This window comes from Maniola jurtina, chromosome 11 (assembly GCF_905333055.1).
Source record: "Maniola jurtina chromosome 11, ilManJurt1.1, whole genome shotgun sequence".
Taxonomy (NCBI): Eukaryota; Metazoa; Arthropoda; class Insecta; order Lepidoptera; family Nymphalidae; genus Maniola; species Maniola jurtina.
The window spans coordinates 13,011,134-13,023,663 of NC_060039.1; the positions used below are offsets into that span (position 1 = coordinate 13,011,134).

The window sequence follows — 12,530 nt, forward strand, 5'->3', positions numbered from 1 at the left end:
TTTTTTTTTTTGGTGGGGGTTTAGTCTATGAAGACTATGTCATCCCCGTAGGTTCTACAATTAACAATTATAATGCATACATAAAACATAAAAACCCGATTTTTGTCTCTGTTATTTGTATGAGATTACGTAACAGAGAGCGCGCTATACTAATTTGTTTCCGTGGATAGAATATACTTAGTACAAGTACACCATAATATTTCTATGGTCATCAGTTCTCTAACTATGTCCATGCCTTTAACGCTTCCAACACTGCGAGATGGAAATTATGAACGACGTCTGTGGGTAGGTTTGACAAGCCCCTAACAATCTATCCGACATTTTTCATTGTAATTTTCCTGCAATTTTCCCTTGTCTTATGGGAGGGGGAAAGACTGACAGATTTTTGTTGGACTACGAAAAAGAAATATTTGAGACGCAGTGTTAAATTCTTCTACGGCACCCGGCAGGAAATATTATACTTCACCCACGTGGACTTAGGTTTTTAAAAATTCCGTAGGGATCTCCTTTGACTATCCGAGATAAAAAAGTAGGTAATGTCACTCTCCAGGTCTTTAAAATCACGTCGATCTGTTGCTCTGATGCGGCGTAATTGAAGGACAAACTAACAAACCAATAAATCAACATGCAAACATACTTTCTCGTTTAGAATAAGTTTATAGTAAGTTTTTAACCCACGACCCAAAAAGAGGGGTGTTATAAGTTTGACGTGTCTATCTGTGTATCTGTCTGTGGCATCGTAACTCCTAAATTAATGAACCGATTTTAATTTAGTTTTTTTTCTTTGAAAGGTGGCTTAATCGAGAGTGTTCTTAGCCATAATCCAAGAAAATCGGTTCAGCCGTTTGAAAGTTATCAGCTCCTTTCTAGTCTAGTACCTTCACTTGTCGGGGATGTTATAAATTTTTAATTTGCACTTGTATTTTTTATGCTAAATTTGTCTCAATACCGATCATGTTTTAAAATATTCACCCATATTTGAACTTAAATAAGCCTTTAATACAGCCTTAAAGGAACGTTTAAAACATTCTTTAAGACGGTATTAAAACTAATGCCAGACTAAAAACTATTAGCAAACTGTATATTAACAAAAGATAATTGAGTTTCTAATGAACGTAACAGGTAGATTGGGGCTGTACGGTCGTGCCCCTAGAGTTTATAATTGGTTGGCGAGGAGCTTACATTTATCATAAGATACGCTATATCCTCCTTGATGACTTGGGACGGGCTCCTACGTGCTTCAGGTAGTATCATAATGTATAGGGTGAGATTGCGAGATAACACACTGAGGCGAAAACTGAAACTGAAACTATCTCGTATTTATCTTTTAACACTAAAGTGTAAGAGCGGTCTCTCCGTCACTCGCTCCATACAAACGTAGTACCAGTTTCATTTGAATATGAAGCAACCAAAGGCCATGACATTTTGCAGACATATTCTAGAAACTAATATCTATGCCTGTGGTTTTCCAGATTTCTGTTAAAATATTCGGTCTCAAAGTTACGCGGTCTTTGAGCCCCAGTAATTTTAAAGTTACATATTTTTAGAAAAATAGGTAAAACACCACACAGATATAACCTTATACAGATATAAGTTTCTAGAATATGTCTGCATTTCATGGACTTTGGTTGCATAATATTCAAATGAAATTGGAACTACGATTGTATGGAGTAAGTGACGGAGAGAGCCCTGTTAAAGCCTTTTTCGTGATATTAGCATTTTGCACATCTTATCAAATGTACTACCTATAAGTATAAATGATTATAAGTTAGTGAATATTCAAACGCAGTTTAATTCATAATCAATCAATTATTGCAAAGGGAATCTCAAGCTAACACTATACCTATCTTTAGATCATATTGTTTTACTTGTAATGGCTAAATACTGATAATTACTAATTAATTAACTAATTTAATAGAAAAGAAGAATATTATTTAAGCAAAAACTGTGTTACTTAAGTTCTAATATAAAAAAAAAACTACATCCAATATTAAAAAGTTAATGAGGATATTATAAATTCAAATGAAAATGTAACAAGAACTAATTATATCGCTTTTATACCGAAGAGTAAAAGTTGTAAAACCGATTCTCCAAAGTATCTACCTACATTATATTATTTAAAACGTTAAGTGGCTTTAAAAGAGCGAACTTATCTCTCAAGATTTTTCGCATTCAGGGATAATTGCCGGCACTCGAATAGAATAAAGTTTATAAAATTGAATCGCTGAAAGTTACCTGATAAGTAAAAAAAAACCGGCAAGTGCGAGTCGGGTTCGCGTTCTGAGGGACCCGTACCTTGGTAGGATACGTGTAAATATTTTGTTGCTTAAATTATGTCCAACTGCAAATATGAGTTTGTAATCGCATGACACTACAAAATTTATGGTTTTCGGATTTCCCCCTTTACTTGTGCTATTAGGACATTGCTTCTTGCTAAATTTTATGGTTCTAGCGGGAAGTATCCTATGGGTTTTGATTCCTTTACGAGTACCTATAAAATATACGGCATAAACGAACGTTTCTTTTGATTGCGTTGACTTAGAAGTCAGACTTTTTGTACAGCTCTAAGGAATTGTAGACTTGAGTATTTAACATAAATTTCAACTTGATACCTCTACCATATGATATGTTCCTCAGAAATAGGGTCTTGACAGAACGACAACTAAGTGATCCTATAAGGGTTCTTTTTTAATTTGGGAGGTACGGAACCCTAAAAAAAGGTATCGACTTTAAATCTCTTCCAATCTTCAGATCCATCTCGGAGCCTTTCATAGCTGTCAATTTATGTGAAAAAAAAAACGAAAGTTTAGCAAGGATTACTTTGGCTTTCCAGTTTGATCAAAATGGAATCCAATTATTCGCGGACGTTGCAGATGTTTTAACATTGTCTTAGTTAACTAAATTTATTTAGGCCTACAGTTTCGAAAAATGGATAATTAAAGGGAGTTTTTAATTTTAAACGAAAACGTTTTAGCGTTGCAATTATAATGTATATTTTAACGACTTTTCCCGCCCGACCCACTTTCAAAAGGGTTAACGTTTTTCGACTCGATTTGAAGTCGCATATACCTCTCTATTTTTAACCCCCGACTCAAAAAGAGGGGTTTTATAAGGAGGAGGGGGATATAATAAGAGGGGAATTATCCTTGCAAAAAATCCGGATGATCCGTTGCTCCGTTGGTGATCAAAGAAAAAGCAATAAACCAACAGAACAATACACTAACAAATAAACATACTTTCGCATTTATAATTAAATACTTACAAAAAAAAAAATAGTGATTAGACCTCATTTGATAACATCGTTACAGTAGGTATTTTGCCAAATAGTTACATACACCTCCAAAGCCCCTTTAAGCAAACCCAGCAGTAAAGGAACATCAGCGTCTCAAAGGTAGGTAGGTACACGTATAGATGTCATCAAATTAATTGATTGGGATCGATCACAATTTAGTGCCTCGCCCGGACCAAGGGTTGAGTTTGTCAATCTCGTAATAACGGCAAAGGTCATGGGCCCTGGAGATCAGCCAAGTACTTACGACCAACCGGGCTGAAGACTGCCCGGCGCCTTGAGTGGGTACTACACCTGTCATAACTAGGCACTAAACTTGATTATATACCTAATTACTTATGTGAATAACATAAATTCAAAATTTGAAAACCCCCGACACAAAACTCTCTAAAAAGTAAATAACTTTCAAACGGCTGAACCGATTTTCTTGGAATAGCTAAGAACACTCGATCAAGCCACCTTTCAAACAAAAAAAAACTAAATTGAAATCGGTTCATTTGTTTAGGAGCTACGATGCCACAGACAGATACACAGATACACACGTCAAACTTATAACACCCCTCTTTTTGGGTCGGGGGGTATAACTATGACAAATAAGCATGGATGTTATATTTTCTTTTATTTTTACCAGAAAGAAAAAGTGGACAGGTACGCACTTATCTCTATAAGAGATCTCTACCAGTGACCCTTGGCAGTGCGAGAGATTGTAAAGGGAGTATAATAGGTACAACAAGGATAGAAAGTATTCATGAAAAAAGCTTAGTAGATATTATGTTGTATAATATATACATATTAAAATAAATAGTTCATAAATGTATGACAGATCTCTTTGATTTACCAGGATATAAAGTATCCCATGTCACTCTCCAGGTCTTTAACTGATGCTGGATTTATTTTTACTATAAAAATAAAAATATATAAAAAGGTTTCTTGCATTCAAATCTGGTAGCCTCGCAAGAGATGGGAGTTAAATCTAGTTGCCTCATAAAAAGACCCGCACGGAGGCACGTTATTAAACGAAATAAGTTTATAGTTTCCATAAAATATCCCCAACAAGGCATCCTGATATAAGGCCCGGTAGATTGTTAAAGGGCAAAAAGCTACGCAACCCCTGGTGTGTAAAAGGGGAGGTGCTTATATGCCATTTGTAAAAGAATCAGACCATAAGGTCAAAGCCGGATATTAAAATAATATTAAGGTGTCATCAGATAATTATTTATTATATTGTACTTGATGATGCCCAAGACTTGGCCCGCGTGATTTAAGTTTTAAAAATTTCGTAAGAACTCTTTGAATTCCCATAAAAATAATAACCTAATTAACTCTCCAGGTTTTTAACTAGGTGTCTTCATATATAAAAAATGTCAATCCGTTAAAATAAACCCAAGAAACAAACACAATTTCGCATTCATAATAATATTAGCATATCTAGAGAGGCAGGATGTTAGCCACCAACTTTTTATGATAATAATCTATTTTTCTAACAAAATATTTTGCCTGGACCATTATCTTGGTTATCATTACCAAGATAATGGTCCAGTCAAAATCCAAATGATATTAGGTTTGTATTTTATGTGTTACTATGTAGCAACTGGAAATTATTGTTTTGAATTTCCATTCTTCTTTCCTCCTCCTTCATGAAATGTATTATTTACATGGAACTAGAGCACTATGTCTACTCTTAGACGAGTTGATCATTGCATCCCGGTAGATTGTTAAACGGGCCCTGCAAGACGGGCCTCGGGCACTGGAAAACTCTTTTAATAAGGCAGACGAAACGTCTTTGAGAGCCCAATTATTAAAAACAGTGGATCGTGGAATAGCACTATCGTTCTCAGACTGGAGACTAAGTATTTTGGATGATACAGAACCGAACTTGTTTTTAGGGTTCTTTTGTTTTTAGGAGAAATAGTATGATTTATCTTAATTTAACTTTATTTATTTGTTCCTAATCAAAAGCATACAAAATTATATTTACAATCTTAATCTAGATTTAATATACAGCCACAAAAGATTAGTTACTTAAAATTATAAAAAAATATATCATCAAGAGAATAGACTTTGAGAATAATATTAATATAAGTAATATATCTAAAAAATAAAAGATTACAAAAGCATGTGTGTGTGTTGATGCGGAATTATGGAATTTTGGCCTTAATTTGTATTAGATTTGGGATTTTAAAACCAATGATCCACAAAAAAATGAATCCAAATTACCTTGAATGCAAATCTATATGTTACAAAAATTCATCACACCAGTCTTTTAAGCACTGGTAACAGTCTTCAGATCGTTTAGCATTGGCACTACAAGTCTCTTTCATAAACTTTAGAAATAGCTCCTTGTCTTTTTTAAAGAGTAAGAACTGCCCCAGAACGACAAAAGCCTGAAACAAGGAGTTATAGAATAGTTAGTAGGTATAGAATATAGATGATAGATTATGAACAAAATGACATCACTCAAGTGGTAGATTTTTTAAAACTAGTACTTACAAAAATATATATCTATACTAATAAATAAAATTGGAGTGTCTGTCTGTAATTTCGAAATAACTACCTCATATTGACCTCATATGGTTATTTAAACGATACCATAACTGAATCACACGTTTTTAAAATTTTTGTCTGTCTGTCTGTCTGTTTGAAAAGGCTAATCTTCGGAACGGCTGAACCAATTTTGACGGGACTTTCACAGACAAGTAGAGGATTAACCAGGGTGTAACATAGGCTACTTTTTTAACCGACTTTCAAAAAGGGAGTTGTGTTTTTCTACCTATGTATACCGAAATCTCCGAGATTTCTGAACCAATTTGCGTCATTTTTTTTTAAATCGATAGAGGAACTTTGGGACATTGTTTCATAAAAAATTTGGGATTCCAACTCCTCAATTTTGATGCTGCAGGGGATCTGACCTATCCACGCGGGCGAAGCTGCGGGCATCAGCTAGTTCTAAAATAAAACAACACTTTGGCAATAAGTCTAAATTTGACTAATTTCAAATATGGTCAAAAAGCAATCTATTATTTTTACTTTCATTGTTCGGTTGCTTTTGAAGCACTTATAATCCTGTAGATGTTCATACTCTTTTAAATCAAATCGGTTGTTACTCATTCTATAGCAACCCCATGAAAAATAAGTACCTAGTATCAAATTGCACAAACAATTTTAAGGCATCCCTTCCTAACTCTGGATAAGTACTATAATCTTCTCTTCATCCAGAAGACATTGATATGTTAGTAATGAAACTGCATTTTGAGTATGCCAGATGCTAAATCTATTAGACTTTCTTATCCACAGATTTCATTTTCATCCAATCTAAGCTTTCGATCAATTTAGGTCTCCTCAATATATAGAAAATTAAAGTCTTTAAATGAATGACTTTCTTACCTGGTTTTAGGCCAGAATTTTTTTAACTTATGAATTTTCAAGAAGGTTGAAAAGCACTGGTTTAGTTGATAACTTAAGTTTAAATGAAACTTTTAGATAATTATATTGCAGGTATACCTTGTCGAAACCAAGGTCGAAACCTGCAGTTTCTAATCGTTTTCCAAGAACCTCTCCAACTCCAGCTAACTTTGTAACGGGCTTTTCTCCCATAGGTTCAGCCACAAAGTTGCGATGTTTTTGTGATGTAGTCGGCATTTTATTTAGGTTTTAGTAGACGAATAATCAGTAAAATAAAACTTTTGCTGTAAACTTGAGTCAAGTAGGTATACATATTATAATAATACAAATCTATGTTTAGGAAGTGTGTCAGACTGTCAGCTCACAAGGTCAACAACAATTTTGCCAGTGTCGCCAACTCTTTAAAAACGTTTGTCGCTGTAACTCCTTTGAAAAGTCGCCAGAGTCAACATTTTTTTTTTTTTTTTTTTTTTTTTTTTTTTTTTTTTCTTACCATAAAGCTCCATTATATAATGGTAGCTTTATTCCTACTACAATCTAGCCTATGGGCTAATAAGTAATTTTATTCTAGCTTAAACTTCTACTTATGAATAATTTCTAAATCTAATTTCAGTCCAATAACTGTCCTTAGTTTATTCTAATATGCTTACAGTCCACTATGTTATTGTGACCTAGATAAAAATAAAGTAGCACAAACACTATTACACAATCACTGCATTTATGCACTTTTTAACACTAGTTCGAACGGCTTGGTTCGTTTGAGTCTTCTTTTTATGTCCAAGTTATCTAGAAGCTTCACAGCCTCGAAATTAACATGATGGTGAAGTCGATGTTGGTGAGCCTCTGCGAACTTTTGAATTACTTTGTATACGAACTCTATCTTAAGGTCCCTGTGGAGATCGTGATTTCTTACATACCAGGGTGCATTTGTTATTTCCCGGAGTACTTTGTTCTGGAATCTTTGTATTACTTGTACATTGGTCGATTTAGTACACCCCCAGAGTTGTATACCATACGTCCATACAGGCATCAGGATTTGCTTGTATAGCATAAGTTTATTATCTATTGAGAGTGTTGAGTGCCTTCCAAGCAGCCAATACATTTTTTTATAACGTAGTTCCAGCTCCTCGCGTTTCTTTTTAACATGAGCTTTCCATCGAAGCTTTGCATCTAGCGTCATACCTAAGTACTTTGCTGTATTTACATATGGAATAAGTTGCCGATTAAGATAAATCGGGTGATATTTCGGTCGCTTATTCGTAAAATCTATATGCATTGATTTCGATTCGTTAAGCTTAATTCGCCACTTTATAGTCCATTCGTTAACTTTATTTATGGCAACTTGAACTTTTTCCACTGCTTCTTCGTGACTTTCACCAGTTCCTATAATCGCAGTGTCATCAGCGAATGTTGCAATGGTATTATTTTCTAGTGCTGGAATATCACAGGTGTATAATAAGTACAGGACCGGACCTAAGACACTTCCTTGTGGTACCCCAGCTTTAATTTCCTTGAGTTCAGAATACGCATCTTCTTGACGAACTCTAAACCATCTGTTTGTAATGTATGATTCAAGGATATCTGCGAATGACTTTGGTAGCATATTTCTGAGTTTATAGATAAGCCCTTCGTGCCACACTTTATCAAAAGCTTGCGCTACGTCTAAGAAAACTGTGGAACACACTTTCTTATTTTCTAATGATTTCTCTATTATATCAGTAATTCTGTGGACTTGATCTATCGTTGAGTGCTTTTCTCGGAATCCAAACTGATGATCTGGTATTAATTTTCTATCTTCTAGTACGGGTTTTAGTCTCTTAAGTAACAATTTTTCAAACAACTTTGAAATAACTGGTAGTAAAGAGATTGGTCTATATGATGTTGTTTCATGGGGTGGTTTCCCCGGTTTGGCAATCATAATGACTTCAGCAACTTTCCATAACTCAGGTACATGTCTCAGTCTGAATGATGCATTTATGAGATTGGTAAGTTTCACTAAAGCTTTCCGAGGAAGGTTTTTTAAGATTTCTCCAGTAATGAGATCGTATCCTGGAGATTTTTTTTTGCTTAAATTGAACTTTATTTCTTCAGATACTTCTTTTGGTGTCACAAGTCTGATATTTTGCAGATCATCTAGTCTTTCTTCAATCTCACTAAGATCAAGTGGATGGCCCTCATTTGGTTGGAATATATTTTCCAGATGCTGAGCGAATCTATTAGCTTTTTGAATGTTATTGATAGCCCATTTTCCATTTGAATCTTTAAGTGGTGGTATATGTGTGATGGGTCTTTTTAGATTTCCCGTTACTTTCCAAAGAGAATAGTCAGTTTCTCGATCATTGGTCAAGCTTCGTAGGTAATCATTTAACTTATTTTCGTTATGACTTTTGATTGCTTTTTTGATTGTTTTCGCGAGTTTGTTAAGTGTTGTTTTGTCTTGTGGCGATCTCGAAGCATGCCATTTTTTTCTTTGCTTTCTCTTTATTCTAATGAGATGGATAATCTCCGTAGGATAGGTGGTACCCTTACTCCATTTTTTAATGAATGGCGTATTGTCCCAGGCTGATTTTTGTATGTCTGTAATAAATTTGGCTACTTCCACATTGAGCTGGTCTGGGCATTTTAAAGGAACCTTTAGGTTTATAATATTGGCTAACTCTATTTTAAAGCTCTCCCAGTCTGTATTGTTATTCACTAGAGTGAGCTTGGTTTCCTTGAATGTAATGTTATGTTTATCCAATATTAACAATATTGGCGAATGGTCCGAATTCATGTCATATTTTCCTTCAATATTTAGGTACCTTGGTGAGATATTCTTAGATATAAAGAAATCTATCAGATCTGGGATTTTTTGAGGATCAGTAGGCCAATAGGTCGGCATACCAGTACTGATCACGTCGCATCTCAGGTCTTTAATCGCATTCAACAATTCTTTTCCTTTTGTTGTTGTTAGTCTAGAGCCCCAGAAAATATTTTTGGCGTTAAAATCGCCACCAATTATAAATCTGTGTCCATATTGTCCCAAGAATCTTATGTATTCACATTTTTTCAGAGAATGCCGTGGTGGGCAGTATATGGCTACTATTGTAATTGGGTATCGTTCTGTTTTGATATTTACTGCCACTGCTTGGATTTCTAACTCCTCATGTTTACTTTCTTCGTAGTGGGAAATATTCTCTTTTATTATAACAGCACTACCTCCTCTGGCTGAATTATTGGGATGTAGGGCATGGTATACTTTATATCCTTTAAATTTGATATAGGATTCTTTTGTAAAATGTGTTTCGGAGATCAGACATATGTCGATATTTTCAGTATCTAGGACTACTTGTAGCTCATGTTGATGTTGGAATAGTCCATTAGAATTCCATGCCAATATTTTTAGTTCCTTTCCCATTATTTGGTTTTAAAGGGAGCTTTGTTATTGCTTTTTTCAAGATTTCGCAGGCGTTCATCAAATGATGACATAAGTTTTAGGATCTCATCTAGTTTATTTGAGGTAGAATCGCTCGTGTTGCTGCTGCTGGACATTTTATTTGATGCTACTTGTGCATATGTTACCTTCTTATTAGGAATTTCTTTGTTGATTTCGGCAAGTCGGTTCTTGATGACTGGAGTTTGTTTTGCTTTATCACTTGTTGCTTGAGTGTTTTGAGAAGATGGATTTTTGTATCTCTTGTTCCTAATGGATTGCATCTCCTTGGCTACAATGCAGCCTCTATAATTAGCTGGATGAGCTTCCCCACAGTGGATACATTTAGGTTTCTGCTCAGCTGGTTTTTTGCATTCAACACTCAGATGTTTTCCAGTGCATTTGACACATCTTGGCTCTCTAGAACAGTATTTCTGGGTGTGCCCATACGTTTGACATCTTTTACATTGTGGTATGAGCTTTGATGATCTCAGTGGATGTATTTCCACTTTGCATCCAAGAATCGAAGTGATTCCATAAATTTTGTTGATGTCTTCTCCATTTTTAAAGCTAAGCAAGAACATGTTTAGTGGTTCCTTATTTTTCCACCTTAGCTTGTTGACGGCATTTTCAACCTTAAACCCCTTATTCTGTAGGTCTTCGATTATTCTTTCTGGCTTGCAAGTAAAATGCAGCTTTTTGGCCATGACTTTAATGGGCCTTTCTTGCTTGTTTTCATAAGAATGCCACAGGAAATTCCCTGCAGTCAATATCTTAGTGATTGACCGATATGTATCTTCGTTGTTGGCATTTATTTTAACATTGTTGCCATTTAACATTTTGATTCGAAAAGAGTCTCCAGATGGACCTTCTGTTAATAAGTCATAAAATGACTGATAGTTTGTTACGTCGTCTACTATTATTGGCGGGGGTGGTGGAACTTTCTTTGTCCTTTCTTGAGAGGAATCATCATGCTGATTGATAGATGTGGACTGTGCAGGTGAGGTGTTCAATTTTCTTTTCTTCCTGCTTTTAGCTCTAATCCATTCTGTCTCTCTGGCTAGCTCTTCCTCATCCGTCTGGTATTCCGTAGGTTGCGGTGAGTTTTCCTTGGTAGTGTTATTCTGGCTGGTATCCATTGGATTTTGATTTGACAGAAATTTTATCTGATTTTGGAGTTCCAATATTTGCTTTTGCATAGAAGTAATCATGAGTTGAAGTTTCTCATTTTCCGCCTTTTTTTCGGAGAATGCTTTAAAAAGCATATGCTCCGTTTCCGTGATTAATTTAATTTCTGTACCCATAGTTGCAGTATAAAGGTAGTATAGCTGCGATTTAATATTAAATTATTTTATAATAACCCTGACGCGGTCGAAACGCGGAACTGGGTCATTATGTTGAACGCAGTCGACCCGCGCGCGGCGGTCGAAGACGCGGCGTCAGCAGATTACGCTGCTAGTATTGCGTTTAGGACACGGTTGTTTTCGACGAAAACTAAACACTGAAGAGTCAACATGCATAGAAAAAGTAAGTAAGTCGCTAGAAGTCACTAAAATCAGAGTAAAAAAAATTATACAAAATAAATGACGATTTTTTTTACTGGATGATCTTTATATTATAATATTTTTGTTTTGATGAATCCTTTTTAACCACTGAATAGGTAAAAAAATTATTCTGAACGGAGGACTTGATCTGCTGACCTTCAGTTATAATTATTCAGACGCCGCACCGGCCGTAACCACATAGCTATGATTGCTACCATGGGTTTCGATGGCTATGGGTTACTACGATATTAATAATAATAATAATTCGATAATAATAATAAAATAATATAGAAAAGTCGTTTGTGTATTATTATTGTGGTTGTTTGATATTAACAAGTCTTATTAGGCTTTGTAAGATCTCACATTAATTTACATATTACACTTTTCTGCTCGTGTGTAGCTATTTACGGTACAAATATTTCATGTTTTTTTTACGTTTATATCTTGTCAATGAATATAATATTTTTTTGTTGCTAAAAATAAGAAAAAATCACTCGCGTCTTTAAAATGTCGTCAAATCTAACGACTAAGTCACTAAATTGGTAACACTGATTTTACCAAAGAGTATAATAACATGTAATTTTTTTTTCAACTGGCTTTACGACTCTGGATTCTAGCACATAATAATTTATATCACAAGCAGTGAAAAGGTTACGGATAGGTAGATAAACAGACAGACACACTTTCATGTGTCACACGGCCATGCTGCTATGCCTACTTTTTTACATAATTTTTACAGTGCATTAGGTACCATGAAGTAATAGTAATATAGAAGAGCGAAAGAATGGACCCTAGGGGGGTGTAAATTGTGATATTTCGCTCTCGCTCTGCAGTTGAAGTGGGACATCCAAAAATGGGATTTGCTTCAAGTATCTACGTATTA

General features: G+C 35.0%; 2 protein-coding genes across 8 annotated transcripts in view; both read right to left on the reverse strand.

Annotated features, from left to right (window-relative positions):
* LOC123869656 (CUGBP Elav-like family member 4) overlaps positions 1-12,530 on the reverse strand; it is an 895,280-nt gene that overhangs the window by 51,578 nt on the left and 831,172 nt on the right. The window lies entirely within an intron of this gene.
* LOC123869662 (barrier-to-autointegration factor-like) lies at positions 5,207-7,030 on the reverse strand. Its single transcript, XM_045912656.1, has 2 exons — positions 6,791-7,030; positions 5,207-5,673 (listed from the first exon to the last, which is right to left on the reverse strand). Exons 1-2 carry the CDS (start codon positions 6,926-6,928, stop codon positions 5,527-5,529), a joined length of 285 nt encoding a protein of 94 aa, XP_045768612.1. The 5' UTR covers positions 6,929-7,030; the 3' UTR covers positions 5,207-5,526.

Bases quoted from the DNA above. Each gene is read 5' to 3' on its own strand.
- LOC123869662 (XM_045912656.1), bottom strand. From the start codon at position 6,928: ATGCCGACTACATCACAAAAACATCGCAACTTTGTGGCTGAACCTATG. The intron at 5,674-6,790 runs GTATACCTGCAA...TCCTTGTTTCAG, and splicing joins TCGACCTTGGTTTCGACAAG to GCTTTTGTCGTTCTGGGGCA.